The 17,125-nt window shown below is 48.1% G+C and overlaps 3 protein-coding genes across 3 annotated transcripts; all 3 read right to left on the reverse strand.

The window, feature by feature from the left end:
• Positions 1-10,973: 10,973 nt before the first annotated feature.
• PpBr36_11313 (uncharacterized protein) lies at positions 10,974-11,706 on the reverse strand (the record flags this gene model as incomplete). Its single annotated transcript, XM_029898415.1, has 2 exons — positions 10,974-10,981; positions 11,043-11,706. 2 exons carry the CDS (start codon positions 11,704-11,706, stop codon positions 10,974-10,976), a joined length of 672 nt encoding a protein of 223 aa, XP_029743446.1.
• Positions 11,707-11,709: 3 nt separating this feature from the next.
• Positions 11,710-12,969, reverse strand: PpBr36_11314 (uncharacterized protein; the record flags this gene model as incomplete). The annotated part of the gene is made up of 3 exons (XM_029898416.1): positions 11,710-12,045; positions 12,458-12,624; positions 12,690-12,969. Coding segments are annotated over 3 exons (783 nt in total), but the record flags the coding sequence as incomplete, so codon positions are not given.
• Positions 12,970-14,170: 1,201 nt separating this feature from the next.
• On the reverse strand, positions 14,171-16,580 carry PpBr36_11315 (uncharacterized protein; the record flags this gene model as incomplete). The annotated part of the gene is made up of 4 exons (XM_029898417.1): positions 14,171-14,668; positions 14,734-15,430; positions 15,488-16,133; positions 16,184-16,580. Coding segments are annotated over 4 exons (2,238 nt in total), but the record flags the coding sequence as incomplete, so codon positions are not given.
• Between the last annotated feature and the right edge of the window lie 545 nt (positions 16,581-17,125).

Genomic DNA, 17,125 nt, shown 5'->3' on the forward strand with positions numbered 1-17,125 from the left:
CACGGAGCGCCGAAATGCCTGTGCTCACAATGTGGCACTTTGTTATGGGGAAATTACGGGAAACGGTGCGTAGTGTGATTTATAATGCAGCCCTGGTTATCTGTAAAGGCTCAAGAATCATATTGCTCGCCCGACCAAAGCATCCCCTGGTTAATTCACCGAGATAACGGGTGCAAATGACCAACGGTTTGTAAAAAGGTTCAAAGGTTCCAAACGTGTTGTACGATATTACTTTTGTTGGCTATTTTCGTCATCGGTTTAAAATGGGTCGGCAAACCCATTTTTGGATTGCAAATCGTCACACAAACCAACATCGACCAATTCCTGTCGAACTGTTCCTCACTTCCCCTCCTTTTCTCCCCCTAATCGTTGTTTTGCATCCTGCCCCGGCTTATGTTATTTACCCCGCTTCTGTGCTACATAACTGGGTCCCCTGTCCCTTCAACCGATTCTGATCTTCGCAATCAAAGCGGACCCAGGGGAGCACCGCCTGGAAATGAAAAATCCACTGGATGGGGCCGTATCCTCTCCAAAAAGCATTAACGGCACCAACAGCACTAACAGTACCAGCAGCACCGATCCCAGGGACGCAATACCCCCAACTGCGATTGTATGCATCGCATCATTGGGAAAACATGCCTCCCAAGGCCCTTTTCGCGGCCCTTTTGCTGGAAATCTGTTGCCATATATCATGCTTCCTTTTCCCGTCGGATCGCCATGGTAAACTTTGTAAAACAATCCAAAATTCTATCTGGGTAAACTTCTTTGAATAAAATCTTTTTTGACCTCCAAACTTCACAACTTGTCAATACAATTTAAATTCACCCAAAACTGTGCCAACATTCGGTTTTATGCCGGCACTCAGCTGACACAACCCCTTCCCTACGGGCACGGATTTAATTGGCAACAATCTCGTCGCCCTGCAAAAACTCCGCGCGGGGGCCTAGTGCCAAATTATGAACATCCACGCTAATGCAGGCCACGCAGGCTTTGACAACCACAATGGCAGCAATTGCTACGCAGACGTGCCACACAATCAAACCACATCAATGCGACATTGCAACCCAAAACCCGACACACTTTTGGGCGTGCAGGCGCGGAACCACCAACACCGTTTTCGTGTAGGATATCCGCAGCTGCATCCGCTTGATACCGGGTTGTTCTGGCGTCGGGTGGCAGAAAACCCCGCTTTCCCATCGAATCCGAGCAACCAAATCGCGCCAATTGCGGCCACGCCAATTTCAACGCGACCAATTAGAAAACGTAATACGTGCAGAAAACCGCAACCACGGGCCAAGATATCAAACGAATTGAGGCGAAAGATTTACTTTTTTCATCGCAAAAACAAAGGTTTAAATCAAGCCAAAATAGGAGCTCATTTCAAAAAGGACCGAAGGTAGGTATTCGCAAACATTTTATTTACCATCCAGCATTTGAACACCGTTCAAACTTGAACTACTTTTGTGTATACATGCTTTGTAATTAAATTACTGACGGAAAACTTAATTTTAGCACAATTTCCAAAATCTTATCCAACAAAAGAAATTTTCTAACGCCAGATGAAATGTGTGTGGTTAATATTGAGGACAAGCTAATTGCCTGGACTCAAAAATATCCGTCTTCTTCTATTAATCAGATCCGGGACCAAGTCGGACGTCTTTGCCAAAACACCCCAGACATCTCGGTTCAACTTGCAAAACAACTCCAGTCCGCGACCTCGTTGAAAATCTTTCAACAAGAGCATCACTTTGGCGTCCTTTGTTTCCAGCCCTCCGAGCCCTCTATCTTACATTGCAACAGGTCGCCAGCGTCCCCGGAGGAATGTTTGCTTGGGTCTCCGTTTGCTGTGCCTCAAAAAGGCAATGGGATTAACGGGAGCGACTGCTTTTCCGATTTTGCTTTTGAAAATGGTTCGTTTAACAACGCAAACACCTTAATTTCTGTGCGCTGCTAATTTTGCCAATCAGCCTCGCCGTTTATAAATACCCCAACAAACACCGCGTCGCTGATGTCATCGCCTGCTCCTTCCGACGGCGCATTTGTGTATATCCAACAAAACTCATGGCCAATTAAGGCTTGTAACAGTCAAGGGGGGGAGGACCACACGCCGGCCTTTTACCAGAGCAGCAACCAGCTTTGTGGGGACAAAGGACTGACGTCCAAATTCTGTCAGGTGCCGGCAGCAGCTTCATCGGCCCTGGAGCTTCCGCCCATCAACTCTTTTTCCGTACCGCCCACGTTACTGCAGATTTGCGACAACGATTACACCACACTTCAATCAGCAGACCTCGTTTTTAATAGTGCCGGTTATGGTGAACCGGCAAAGGAGGACGCAAAGTGTTGGAATAACAATAATTATCGAACTTGGGTGGGGCTCCCCAGTCAGATAGATAAACATGCGATTCCGGTGTCTTACTTGTAAACTACCCATGGATCCACAAAACCCTTTTCTTTTATGTCGGAACAGATTGTAAATAGCTTCCTTTTCTATGCTAGAGATATATGTACACAGAAATTGTTGCAGTAATTCGTATTAATTACTTGTTTCGAAGGAGCCGCAGGACCGTTATTAAATTATCCTAATCATGGGACAACTGATGCAGATAACCTATTTTCACTTCTTGATTTGACAGAAAAGTTCAACTTGCAAAAAAACACAGACGCCATTTGCTTTCTCCATTTATTTGTGGCCTATGTTTTCTACTCCGCACCTTTTTAATTCTTCCAGCAGCGGTATAACCTGATCCATTCCGCGACAGTAGTTTGAAACGTTTACCCGCAAATTTTCGACAAAACCCAAAAGCTGCTGCAGTTGAAATTGTAGTTCCGCCTGACTGACCTGCATTTGTCGATTTTCTTCCTCCATTTTCCATCTTGTGTTCTCTTCTACCTCTAATCTTCTCTTAAGATCGTCGACCTCTTTGCAAAGCTTTCCGTTTTCCTCACTCAGATTTTCGATTGTGTCTGTAAAGCTTGTGCCAGTGGGCAAAAGCTACAAAGGCGATAAGAAAAGAACACAAAAATCGGTTTCCGATCGCAGCCGGCTTGCAAGGAAGACATACCGTAGTAGCCGATTGAAAAGGCGGGGTCGCATTTTCAGCTGGCACAGCCTCAAACCTTTTGCCGACTCCATAGCATAACAACTGATAAATCCCGGTCGAGTGGTCGCTCAGATTCTTTGCAAATATAGGTTTCAAGGTCTCTTCCTCACCCGGTATGAATTTCCAACGATAGGGGTCATTCTTTCCTGGGTTGAGACGGACGTCGCTCGGCTGGACGCTAATCCCCAGCCTTTCGCCTGCATTTTGTTAGTGTGTGCGTGTGGACGTATCAAAACGGGTGGGGAGAATAAAATAATAAAACCCCCACAAATATGTTCAGAGAGTGCCTGGCGGCATTTATCTCTTCCCTCCTTTCGATTGCGATTATTTTGCCTCGCTGCCGACATTTTCAACATTAATCTTTACGTAGTTAGCTAACAAAAATTACCCAAAGAACTTTGTTAAAATTTGGTTTAATAAAGAACTGGCTGGTTGGTCCCAAATTTGGGCTTTCGGTCAAGCCCATATTTGGCCTCCGGCTGAGCCCAAATTCGGGCCACACTGTGATGACACATCACTTGGGTTCCGTTTTTGCCCGGCAGACTCGGCAGCAAAATTCCGTATCACGTTGGCAACACTAAAAGCTTGGTTCGGATTACGTTCTCTAATTTGTGGTCAAAATTAGGCAGGTATGGAATTCCGTCAAATCTAAACAAATACCTAAGCTGAACAATATTTGCCCGTTTTACCTACAATGTAGCCACAGTGCAGTTTCCGAACCCCTTTTGAAAATATGCTTAGTTAGTACGGAAATTTATTTGGCGGTTGGCTATATTTTAATATGCCTTTAAATTGTCGCATATATTCGGCGTGCAGAGATCATCGTCAGGTTTACAATGTCCTCTAACAATCTTGGGTTCCATGGTAGTTTAAGTAACGGATGCTGTTGAGCTTAGTATATATCCTTGAAAAAGCAAAGCGGGCGAGCTCTCACATTTGAAAGCAAACCTAAGTCACTGGTATCCGCCGTTACCGAAAGGAAGTCGACGGCCCGGGAGTCGGCTGGCCAGCGAACAAGATCGTCTACTCCTACCCGTCCGTTTTCCTTACAATAGCCCTGCATTAATTCCATAGTTATTTTGCTTAACGACCTCATATCCGCACAGTCTTGTACCACGGGCTGGCAATTCTCGTATGACCCTAAAGCACTTTTAGAGTACATTGTTACCTGGAGTCGTTAAAGTACTTACATATTTTGACTTGGCCAGACGTGTCTACCAGGATTTCGGAACAGCTAAGCTGCCCGTGTTCCAGGCCTTCCGCCTCCAGGTACGACAGGCCCTTGACAAGCTGTTTTTTTAGAAAGTTTAGCTTTGGTTATGGATACGTTAATATGTGTAATTGTCATACTTGACCCAAGATTGAAGCCAGTTTTAATTCATCCAAACGCGGGTTTCCCACAATTTCCGCCAGTGACAACTGCAGAAACTCGAACGTAACAATATAAAAGTCCTGCACTCGAAAAACGTCATGGCAGGCAAGAAAGCTTTCGTGTCTGATTTTCTTAATGGACTTTAGTTGTGCTTCAGCGCTATCCCCTCCTAGCTTTTTAACGGCGACTAATGTGGGTTCGTCGCGTATGGGGTTAATCTTTTGCGCTACCGTAATATAATTACCGCATCCATATTGCAGTTCGAAAACATCCCGGTATTTATCCCCGTAAGATTGAGATAAAGTTTCTCCAGGTTGACCGGTTGGAAGAAGCGATGCGGTGCTGTCATGCTTAGACGGTTTACCGGCAGTACCATTTTTGCTGACAGGACTGTTAGGTGGCTTTTCGTCGATGGCCTCAGCCCATCTTTTGAAAAGATCAGAATGTATGCCCAGCGCGGGTATTTTCCGATTTTTCGTTACACCATTTTTAGTCCTCGTTACAGGTAATTCACGCGGAAATTTTCTTTGGATTTCAGCCGCCGGCAGAAGTTCCGGCAAAAGTTGGCCTCCAAAACTTCCGCTACTTCCAGGAAATATTGTTTGGCGTTTCTGCGTGTAAAGATCGATAATTTCATCGCTCATAATTGTTTCCGGCTTACAAGTAGTGCAGTAAATTCCAAAGTATTGTCTACCAAGCTAGGTAACCCTTTTCGTGTCGCGATTTGCAGCCCGTTCCTTTAAGAATGGTTAAGAATTTATTTAATTAGAACGATTGCCCAAAAACTGGGAAGGACCAAATCCCGTCCCAATGTCGGTTACCGTGGTCCTATTTTCGTCCACCACGTAGCATTTAAACTAAATGTTTCAAATAACCCCGTGGCACAGCTGGATTCTCTACTCTCAATTTAAATCCCGGAAACACGCAGCATTATCCACGCTGATATGTCTCGAACGCTGGCTATCTCCGCGTCCCGGCGCATTGAGGCGGAAAAAAAAGCCACACATTTGGGGACAGCTAGTGTTAACATTGATGTTTTATCATTTCCTGACTCCAAGGAATTGGATCCAGAAAATGTAGAACGCCTAAAAAGGCTTTATGCTGGCGAAAAGGGCTGGCGCCCCGAAGAGCTGCCTAACCGCATTCCTGCTTGCATAAAAAAAGATCAGCTGCACGAACTTCTTCATGCAGCCGGCATATCTGCGGAAAACATCTCAAAACCAGTTCGAGGAGAGTATCCAAAATTGGAATTCTCTCCCTCCTTCAAATTGGAATGTTTCCGAGGCCGACACAGAGTCGAAGCCGCTCGGCAGCTGCGTTCTCATGCCCAAAAAAGATGGATAGTGGATTTTTATCCCGCCGGTACGTATTTGGACTCCAGCTCTACGACAGTTACAAAATCTGACGTTTTGTAACAGATATCAGCAAAGATCTGAAAGTTGCTCTTATGGATGAATATACAAACGAAAAAAAACCAGACGACGGGGAGTTTTACTACAAAATTCGTCAGTTTCAGGGGGCTCTCGGGTTTAAGGACCCCTATTTCGAAATGCGTTGGTGGGCACGACTTGCATCCATCTCGAACACGGAAAACAAAAAACAAAGACTTAACCAGCTGTTAAACCATAAGCAGTTCGGGCCAGCTTTCGATGCATTCCTGAAAATTCCGGCCCTATATGGGGGCATGCGGCTTAGCATGATCAACAAAATGATTTGTTTAAAATGCCATGACGTAAGATTGTTTAGCCATCCGATGCACTGCCTGGAATTTACTAACAATCTGTGGTCAGCTCCTTTTGAACTTTTTAAGTCGAATGAAGGAGTTTTATTATTATATATTCAACAGCGACGAAGAAAAAATGCAAAAAGTCACGAGAGCAGATATAGCGGCATTGCAGCTAACTGCCCCTGGCGCATTTCAGTCGGAGGCGGTCGCTCTCGGTGGCCGTATTCAAGGCGGCGATATTTTTCAAGGATTTACGTCCGACGAGAGAAATGAGATTTGGACTAGGATTTGTGTGAAAACCAAGACTTCCTTGGTGCCATCGCTTTTCCAGTTTTTCGAAAATTTAAAATATTTAAAAGGTCCTGCCAATTGTATGAAAATGCTAATTAATCCTAAACGTCATGAGACCATCGAATCGGCACTAGAGCATGCTTTTATTAGGCCTGATAATCCGTCCGACGAATGCGCAATACAGATCGGGAGGTACAGGTTCAAATACGCCCGAGTAAATCCTGTCGATCATTTCAGCATTCTGTACAGACAGTTATGGCTTTTTGCCTTCCGCGAAGGGATTGGCATGGAAAAAGAAACGAAAAAACGACTGGCGGGGCCTCGTGTGGTACAGGCAGCTGATGGGGTGCTTTTTGATTTCGCGTCGGTGGCGCACATGTTTGGCTTCGGGACCGAACAAATAGCAGCATTTATGCAACAAAAACCCGAGGAAACCATGGCCAGACGTTTGCTCAATAAAGCAAGGGACCCGGGAAAATACAAGTACAGGGACATAGACGACTGTGTAAGGAGAATAGTTAATATTATTCGCGAGGCCGAGCTTGATGAAAACCAAACAGATGTATTTGGGTTGGACATGGGTGGAAAAGATAAACGGCTTAATCGTTGTGGGTTGCCAGCCGTGTTGGATCATGCCGAAAACAAAAGCTTGCTTTTCCTGGCGGATCTGCATCGGCCATTGCAAACAGACGATCAGCTAAAGTTTGATTTTGTACAGCGATCGAATTACTTTTCGTTTTTCGGTGACAATCTCGCCTGTGAAAAAGAAATCCTGGAGGCAGCGACAGATACCACCCAAGTTCAATATACCGGTGTCTCCATCCCCCATCAAGATACACTTTCGCGGTCGACCCGCCTTAACCAAAATATGCCCGGCAATTGGGAGCAATCCGCGTCGCGGTCTCCGATTTTAGTGGACAGTTATCAAGAGCAGGTCCATGCGGCCACACAACACCTGCGGCATCTTAAGGAGACGGTCGACTCGCTAAATAGCAAAGCGATGGAAAAGAAGATTGAACTTCAACAATTGCAGCGTAAACTCGAGCAAAGTCACAATCTGTATGAGTCGCTTGAAGTAGAACACGAGAGTCTCGAGCAGCAGCTAAGGCATTTGCACAACGAGAAAACCCAGCTCAATAGCGCAGTTGGCATATTGAGGGCCAAAGAAGCCGAAAAGAAGAACACTGTACAGCGGTTAGAGCAGATAGAATCAGAAATTAATCACAGGATCGAGGCTAGTCGTCTACAAAATGAGCAACTTTCCGGTCACGAAACGAAGCTCCGAACCGCGATAGCAGAGCTAAAAAACATAAAGGAAAAACATGTTCAAACAGCAAACCAACCATCCAGCATAGCAAAAGCCCAAGAGGTTCAACGCGAATCTAGTGAATTTTCAGGGGTATGGGTCGATTGAATATTCCTTGACGATTATTTTGCAGAAACTAACGTGATGTTGCATGTGCAGACGGCGAATGAAACCAAAGAAGCTGATCTGAATTCAGGAAAAGTTTGCGTAAAATTTATGGTCAAGGGATGGGTTGTTGCGCATGAGCTCTTGGTTGACAAGTCTCAGCCTTCCTCGGAGTTCCAAAGAATCTTGCAAAAATATTTGAATAAGGGGATGGGCCCTTTTGATTACGAGCGGCGCCAATTATCGCCATCGAACTGCCTCAACCTGCTTATGCAGACGCCGCCGCCATTCGAAATTTATCTTATACCAAACTGGGAAGTGGAAAAGCTACGAGGTCCTCGTCCCGAAGCGGCAAACAAAAGCATTACAACTCTCTCCCGTACACAAAATTTTCAGTATGGGCGCACGGACCATGCTGTTAACGTTTGCGCGGGACTTCCGCCTGTAGCCCTAACAGGCGCGCACACACGAAAAACTCTTCAACCTGTCGCCCTAAGCACCGTCACTACACGGAACGCCTTTCCTCGCAACACCCATGTATAATCGACAGATCTCCCCTTTGACGAGTTTTCCACTGATCGCGGTGAAGGAAGAGTCCGATCGGCGGCTCGGCGCGCCACCCGCATAGAGGCGCACAAGACAAGGCCCAATCTCGCGATGCGAGCCAGCGTGGCACAAAAAAAAAAAACTTTGCCAGCCGGAAAGGCAGGCGTCCTTCCCCGGAAGGCTAGACAATACGGTTTAAAAGAAAGGGAAATTAGGCTGAGAACCACCCGACGGTTCTTCGAATCGACAGGGCACCCTCTCACCCCCTCACACCTTCTGGGATTGCCTGCAGCGAGGAGGTAGTGCCGTTACGGGGGTTGGTTAGTTGTACGTGGACCGGAAGCACTGTGCCGGCGCGGCAGTCTCCAAAGGGTCCCGACAGCAAGACGTGGTCGGCCCATTGCTGGAGACGGCTTTGGGTAACGGGAAGCAAGAAACGTGGGCACGGCCTTGGTTCGCACCCTTGGTACACCCCGTGGACGGTGGGCCGTGGTGGAATAGTGTGACTGAGGCGCCCCATGCTTCTCACTCGCACTGGGAATCTGCGCCGGGTCTGGAGGACGGGAAGAACTCGATTGCATTCATGTCCACATTGTGGCGCTGGGCTAGCCCAGGAACCAACGGGGGACTAAGCTGTGGATGGACATGTACGGGGTGTCGCCGGCTTTTCGAAGCTTTCTACTCGCACTAGGGACGTACACCGGGGCAGATGATGTCGTCGGCATGTTAGGCGGAAGAGACGCTATTTTAGCCGGAGAGGACGGATGCGCGCGTCGGTCTATCAAGAGGCCTTTTTGTGGATGCGGTAGGCTTAAGGTGCAAACCTTGTATTTACGTGGCAGGCTGGGTATCCAGCGACTAGGAGGGCTCTAGCTGGCCTGTCCGTTAGAGGGTCTGGTCCAACCCTGTGACTATAGTTTACTGTAGGAAATGCAAGGAACGGCTGCACAACTTCTCCCGCGGATCCGGAGACTAGAGTTGCGCGCACCTCGCAATGCCCCGGATTCTCGCACTGACCCCACCGGAGGAGTCCCGAAAGAGGAAGCGGCCCGCCGCTTTATCGAATGGCTGGACATGGTATCACCTGACGATATCGTGGTATATACGGATGGTTCGGAAAAACACGAAAACAACTGCGTCCAAATAGGGTACGGATGGGCCGCTTTTAGGGCGGGCCTGGAATTTGCCGCAGGCTCCGCATCTATTACGCCGGAAAGCCACGTTTTCGACGCCGAGGCGATTGGGGCCCTAAGAGGGCTACAGGCGGCAGCCAAGGCCCAGCCAGGCGCCCGGATCTGGATTTGTGTGGACAGCACCTCGGTTATTTGGGGTCTTAGAGGCGACGCGCCGCGTTCGTCCCAATGGGCCTTTCTGGAGTTCCATGACCTTGTCGATCTACTCCGAAAACAAGGTACCGAGGTTCGGGTCCGTTGGTGCCCTGGGCACCAGGGAATCCCGGGAAACGACCGGGCTGACGAGCTGGCCAAGGCCGGCTCTGCCGGACCGCCGGACCCAGACCCGAGGGCTCAGCAAACCACGTCTAGCGGTGCCGGCACGGTCCTCAGAGCCATTCTTTCGAATATAGAGAAGGACTGGTGGCGTAAAGAACTTTGTGAACGGTCCCCCGCATATAGGGAATGGAAATTCCAATACACACCGAGAAAGGAGCCCGAGGAACTGCGTTTGCCAAGACCCCTACTGGGCCATTATTTGGCCATGAGGACCGGCCACGGCGATTTCAAAGCCTACCATGACCGTTTCAACCACCAGGATGCAAACACCTCGTGTGCCTGGTGCTGGAAGCGGACCTCCCCTGAACACCCGGTGCACTGCCGCTTTTCGCGGGCGGTGTGGAGAAACTGGCCGTGGCTTGATAACGAGCGGCCGGTCGGGCCGCCAGACCGCGCCCAACGCCGCAAATTCTTCCAGACAAGCTTCGGGCAACCGAAAAGCTTTGAGGCGTTTTCGATAGCCACCAACTACTTCAGCGCCCGCCCCAGAGCGGCCCGCCAGCGCCCCGCGCGCCACGAACGCACTTTACGCCTAGGGACACCGATCGTAAACGACTCGAATTCTGACGAGGAATAGACTTACTGCCTTTTCACCCACACTTCACGGCACAAGCCGTCAGACGAACCCTCCGTGCACCTTAGGCACGGGGTCGCGTCAGTGAACTAACCCCCTAAGCAGGACCGGGCCCGAACCCGGTCAGGCACGATCCGCCTCTGCCCTCCTTGTTTTCCCCCTGTGTAAATAAAGAAGATAGAACGCGCGCCGAGATACCCCTCGGGAGGTTGCTAACGGCCGGCTAACAAGCCGGGCCGAGCCCGGCGTTAACTAATACTACTACTACTACTACTACTACTACAATACTAACAGTCCCATACTGGCATTTCAGTACGTTGAGAAGGATGAAGGTGGTTATGTCTCGCCACTTGGAAAAAGGAACGGGAGCGTGGAGTTCGAAAATAATTGCTTGAGCCTCCATTTTGCTCCGCGGCAGAGGCCACTCATGAATGCTGATATCTAAAGCCCTCATTTGACTTTCATACGAGCATTTGAGGCATCGGTCTGAATGGGCTTGGTACGGTCGACCTCGTTTGGTCCATAGCTCGACATATTGACAGCGTTCTGCCTCAAAAAGTGTGTGAAGGTGCCAATACTTTGCCTGAACATCGGAAAGCTCGGCGATCTTATCTGCGCGCTGTTTCGCAGCCATAGCCTCGATCTCAGCCAGCAGATTCTGGTGGTCTGTCGATTGGTTATAGAACCGTACGGCGAAGGACTGGTGGTCGCCGAACGAGCTGAAAACAGAGGGGAGCAACTGGTTGGCTTCGCGGCACCGTTGTTCTAGGTATTCCTCTGCCTTGTTTAGTCTGGCCATTTGCTCCCGGAAGGGCAGCAGAAGAGACTCAAACAGTCCTGCAGGAACGCAAGGGTCATACTGCTCCAGCAGTGGGATCTGGACTGTTGCTATTTTGTCGCACGCAATCCAGAGTTCAATCAAGACAAGAACCATGTTTGACCTTCCTTCAGGGTTTTTGCTGTAAATCGATGTAGCAATTCTCTCATAGGTTGTCATCAGGTCAGAGAGTTCGGAGCATGCCTTTTCACTCATTATGGCATCGCTTAGCCAGTCATCCAGGTGGTGCGCAACCCATGCTTCGACATCTGCAAGACGGAAGGCCGTATAGTCGTGATTGTCGTAAGTCGACCATGCAGAGAGATCGGGCAATACACCTTTGCTGAAAACTGACATACAAGTTGGCGGACAGAAAGACGCTCTTCGCTGGTTCAAAGTCCGGTTTGATATGGAGTTGATAAAGTCGTCAAGTTTCTTCAGTCTGTGAACCGTGTCACTAACACAATTGATCGACTCAAGGCGACGCAGTTTGTTGTCGGGGCTTTCGTTTGCAATAAGATGACACTGGCGGTCAACTAACTCTCGAGCGGCGTCAGTCATCACCTTGTCTGCGAATGAAATTACTTTTTCATCCACTTGACCCTGGAAAGCCGATAGTAGTTTGTGTTTACGTCGAGCGACCTTCGACCGCATGGTTTCGACGATGTCGCTGGCCAGGTCTTGGTGAAGAAGACCCTCCATGAGCAACGACGCTGTAAAAAATAGCATCAATGGTTTGTAGAGGCACCTAACCTGGAATGTTGACGTTGCTTCGTGGCCAAAAAGAAGCTGGAGCGAGACCCGGATGAGCAGCCACACTGGAGACCGGCGCCAGGGCATGAGACTTTCGTGCCACATGACTTCACCGCGTGTGTTCTTCCAGACTCAATGCGCGGTGTCTTCATACGTGGTAACAGGCCCCAGAAAAGCAGTTATGAACTCGGTCACATACAACGGGTCAACTGTATCACGGTTTTCGTCGTGTGACTGACCGGCTTTCCTGACGCGAGGACAAGTGTCGGGACTGCTTTGTTGGCAAAGCTTGTGCAGAACCCCCGCAAAAGATTTCTGCAACTCTTCATTATGAAAAAGTCCTCAGATTCATTACCATGGCAGGTCCAGGAAAGTAGCGGCGAAGTTTACCAGGAGATGCCCTGACAGCCGAATTAAGCGGAGACAGCTCAAAGGACTTGATGTAGACCGATTTGTTGTGTCTGCTGATAAGAACACCGGCGTTTTGGGAAACGACGTGGATACAAATGGCTTCTCCAGAATCTGCAGTGATTCATCTCTAGCGTTAGTATGACGTTCAAGCATGCGTAAAAAACTGATCTGCATACCCTTATTGCCGATCTCGCCGAGGGCCTGCTCGAGCTTATCACAGTGTACATAACCATTCTTATCCTGGGCTTGGGCCATGCGTCGAATCATCGAGGCCGCAGACTGCACCAACACACGACTGCCAAGTGCAACGTAGTTCTCAAACTCCTCTATGCACGCTGCCATAGTCGACTGTAGTGCCATACTAAGAGTGGCTTCCCAATCATCTCCTCCAGGGAGCTTAGGGGGAAGGAAAATGTGGTTCACCACGTAAGTGAAAGCTGTGTCGGTGATCGACATCATCAACTAATGCGGCAGTACAACTGCTTCAAAGTATCTGGGAATTTGTAGGTAAAGTAGTTAAAAAAGTGCGAACTTGGCATATTGATCACATCACATTCAAGGATGAGGAAGATAGATTCATTTTATAATTATAATGTTGGTTTAGTAAGAGAGACTAGTAGGTCTTCAAGATGACGGCAGCTGGAGAATAGCAAAGGTCTTCCCTCGAGCTCGAAAATGATCAGAAGATGGTGTAGATGCACAAAGCAACATGGGTTTATACCTTGAAAAGTTCAATTCAGTTTCTTACCAACTAATTTGTATCAAAAGAGCAACTCATGCGTGTGACAATAATCTGCTGCGTGCATAACTTGTTCGAAAACTGGATTATTAGTGACCAATCTCCGCTTGAGCTATTGATAACGCACACAAGGGTTTTTCAAGCGAGCAAATAAGAATCGCAGGCCTAGAAGGATCACTCTTGGCCCAGCCCATGGACTAGCCCCCGACTGATGATAAATTCCCCTGTCTTAAAAGAGACCTTCTATACCCCACTTTATCTTCTCCCACTTTTCTCTTCTCACACTTTTTTATTTCCAAATAGAAGTAGAATTATTCACCGCACAGTCCCCTGGCCTCGGACGAAGCCAACCTTGAAATTGCAACGTAGCTGGGCTGCAGTAAGCGGGCAAGACCATGGCCGAATTAGCCAGGTATATGTAGGTGTTGGCTGGTGGCTGAGATGAGGCGTCACGCAGCTCCCGAGCTGCCTGCCGTCTAGGTCGATGGATGTTAAAAGTTAGCTCCCGTTTTGTGCTTGCCCTGGCCGTAACACTTGTGTTTTGATATCAAACAGCGCCTGTCGAGACAGTAACAGAGAAAATCGGTGTACCGCTAAGTCACCAGCAGCAACTAGCAATGTCCGTAGAGCCTAGCACCGATTAAAGCGACATTCACCATGGCACATTCGACAGCAGTCATACTACGTAAAACGATCTTTAAATTCCTAATACACTCCGAGCATATAACAAGGCAGACAGTGTTTTCCCATGTCCTAGAGCCATCGAAAGAGACCTAATCCTGCAGAGCCGTGCTGTTTAGCCGGCTACATAAATGCCGTACCTTCAAAGGATTGCCGTTTTTTTTGCATCAAGCTATTGCTTAATCTGATGCAAAGATCGACTTCTGTGGTCTAATTTTAAGCTATCGGCCTCCAATGTCATCTCCTGCTAGAATTGAAGCTCTTGATGAGATGCTTGTCAAAAATGTTCTTCGTTGGTTCCCAAGTATTGTCATCATCTGGGAAACCTTTCCACTTGACAAGATATTGAATCTCCCGGCCACGACGACGTCTTGCAAGCAGTTCCTCGGCCTCCCATATGTCTTGTTCTTCATCGATTGCCATTGGCTGGCTCTTTGTTTGCAAAGGTACCTTATCTGGAAATAGGTTATGGCTCGTCGTCACCCCAAGAAGATCTGGATCCGCCAATTCTACAGCGAATCCGAGAATCTTGACAGGCTCGCAGATCTTAGAGTTTGAAGAAGGATCGAGGTGCGATGTATTATTGTTGCTTGACGAGCACCCTGTTTCCTCCATAGAAGTGATGGAGTTAATGTTCAATCCGGTGTTGACAACTTTGAAGTTCCCAGAAATACTGTTAGACTCTGCGAGAGCAGTAAGGGCGCTTGTTTCCAGTTGCAGAAATTTTTGTTTTGCCTTTTTGTTGGATGCAAATTAGTTTATATCGAGGGAGTGAGTGGGGTTTAATTCGATACACTTACCGCGTAGTGTGAATCATCTTCAGAAATTGGGGGCACAGGGGTGCTCGCATCAAAAGAGTCGCAACTTGTTGAAAGAATGCTAAGAGTAGACGGCGTGGTGCAAATCGTTTCAGACTGAGTTTCAAAAGGGTCTTTCTTAATCACATCGGTGCTGATTTCACGAATTCGACGACGCTTTGGCTGGTGACGATTTGGCGCCGCATAATCCCTCATGAATGGATCCTTTTCAGTTTTCAACCGGCAACCAGCCTTTGGAGAGGGATAGCTGTGGGCGTCCTGTAGGTGGTACCATAAGTCCTCTGTTGAGTCGTACTCTGTTGAGCAAAGAGGATCTGGACAATGAAGCTCCGTTTGGGAACCAGATTTGTTTATGTAAGAAAAGAAACATTCGTGAATGTGTTTCTTCCAGCTCGACTGCTTCATGAACCCGTAAAGCCGTCTTGCAGCAGGCAGTTGTTCGTTATGTAGGCATGTTATGCAGTTGCCAGCGTAGGCGATGGCTCGGCGGAACTTCACGAAGTCACATCGTGTACGGATTTCACATTTCCTGACGTGTTCCTGACAATGAATTTCCCATCGTTCGGATCCTCCGACTGCCTGATTGCATATGAAGCAAAATTCAACGAACTTGTGCTCTCCTTGTTGCTGTGCCTTGACGCATTTGAAAACATGATCCCATCTATCATCGGCATCAATCCTAATAAATAGATACGTAAGTAGCACTTCAATCGGATCGAATTTTACTTTTACTCACGAGTCGATTTCGAGGTTGCATTCCTTCCTGGGGCATTTGCCATCAATTGGCCGCAGAGATGGCTGATACGCAACTTGGCAATCGTTCTTTAAAAGACCATAAAGATCTTTTATGGCCGAAATTCCAATCTCGCTCCTTAGATCAGCCACCTGAAATAGTGCGTTGGAGAGACGTCTGCGCTCCGGCATCATGTGTCTCAGGCGCCCAAACCGGGAACGGTCCTGGTCTACATGATGCCTCTCTAGCTCTTCGCGATCTTTTGGGTGCACCCGGGACTGGGAACTGCGAGCTTTGTCTAGCTCCGCTTTCTCAAGCTTGCGTCTGCGTGAGATAAGTCGGCTTTTGTCTTTTCTGCTTTGAGCATCCGTCTTGGAAGCTAGATCCTTGAGCTGCTCGGAAATGACAACATAATCAGGTCGCTGTCTTAGTTCATCCTGTGCCTTTGCAGGCAAAGAGAGAAAAAGATCTGGATTTCTTTTGACAGTCATTGAACGGAAGTCCTCTGCTTGATCGCTCCGCAGGGGCATCTTGAGAAAACTTCCTTGACCATCCACATGCGTAATGGAGCTCAAATAGTCCCTGGTTAGTGTAATTTGGTTTGTATGAGCAGCAAACTTCATCAACTCATCCTTGGAGTAACCGTTACCTAGGGTTTTGTTAGCAAAGCACTGTGAAACTAAAAGCCAAAATTCTTACTTGTAGCTTGGATCAGGCATTCTCGGCGGATTCCATGTGGTGTCACGGGTCGTTCCATTCCTGCACGTATTGATAGACCCCTGATCTGATTGGCAAACGCACCAGCCGTTTGAATCTTCTGGGTCATACCCTTTGCAGTCATTGTTGGAAACACTGGGAGATCCTTAACATGATCTGCCCAATCCAAAACCCAGTATCCTTGATCAGATGGTGGTTTCAAGTCCAAAATCTGCTGAATGTCACTGTAGTTTTTGAAAGCTCCTCGTGCGAGGAATATGGCCAGCAGAAAGACGATCGGGCTCAGAATGAGAGGCTGGCCGGGTAAGTGCTCATATAAAATGTGCGTTGAGCACTTTTGGTCTCGGCCTCCCGCCAAGCTTGCCCTGATGCCCTCCTGCTCTGGAACGAGATATAGACTAACAGTCCCAGTACCCCAACCCGTAGTCGAGAAAGGAAGTCGCAGGGGTTTTGCACCAGGGTTTATACAAGGGTTGTCCAATTTCCCCACGCAGCAGCATCCACAGCCTGCTGCGTGCTACCCCCTATGACACAGGATCCAATTACGCTTTACGTGGGAGTAACACCCATTCACTTGGCTATCACACCGAAACAGGATGTTTGTGCCTGCTTCCACCTCTCACACATGATGGACAGGCCAGCCTTCATGCTAATGTGAAGATCAGCTTGTCCTCCTTCCTTGTAAAGACGTTGGTATGTTTCAACCGTGACAGTGCGTAGTATATTGATTCGGCGATTGCCGTGGTGTCCACCTCTGCCCCTTACGCCCAGGTCAAAAGACATGGTGAGGCCTCCTACAGATTAAGGATGCTGTGAGATTTACCCTGCCATAAACTTCGCTTTTTTCAAGCTTACTTTCGCTACGAATAATGAAGTTGATAAATCATGCTGACCTTTTCAATAAGCGAACCCCGCCAACGGACT

The sequence above is a fragment of the Pyricularia pennisetigena genome (assembly GCF_004337985.1).
Source record: "Pyricularia pennisetigena strain Br36 chromosome Unknown Pyricularia_pennisetigena_Br36_Scf_14, whole genome shotgun sequence".
NCBI lineage: Eukaryota > Fungi > Ascomycota > Sordariomycetes > Magnaporthales > Pyriculariaceae > Pyricularia > Pyricularia pennisetigena.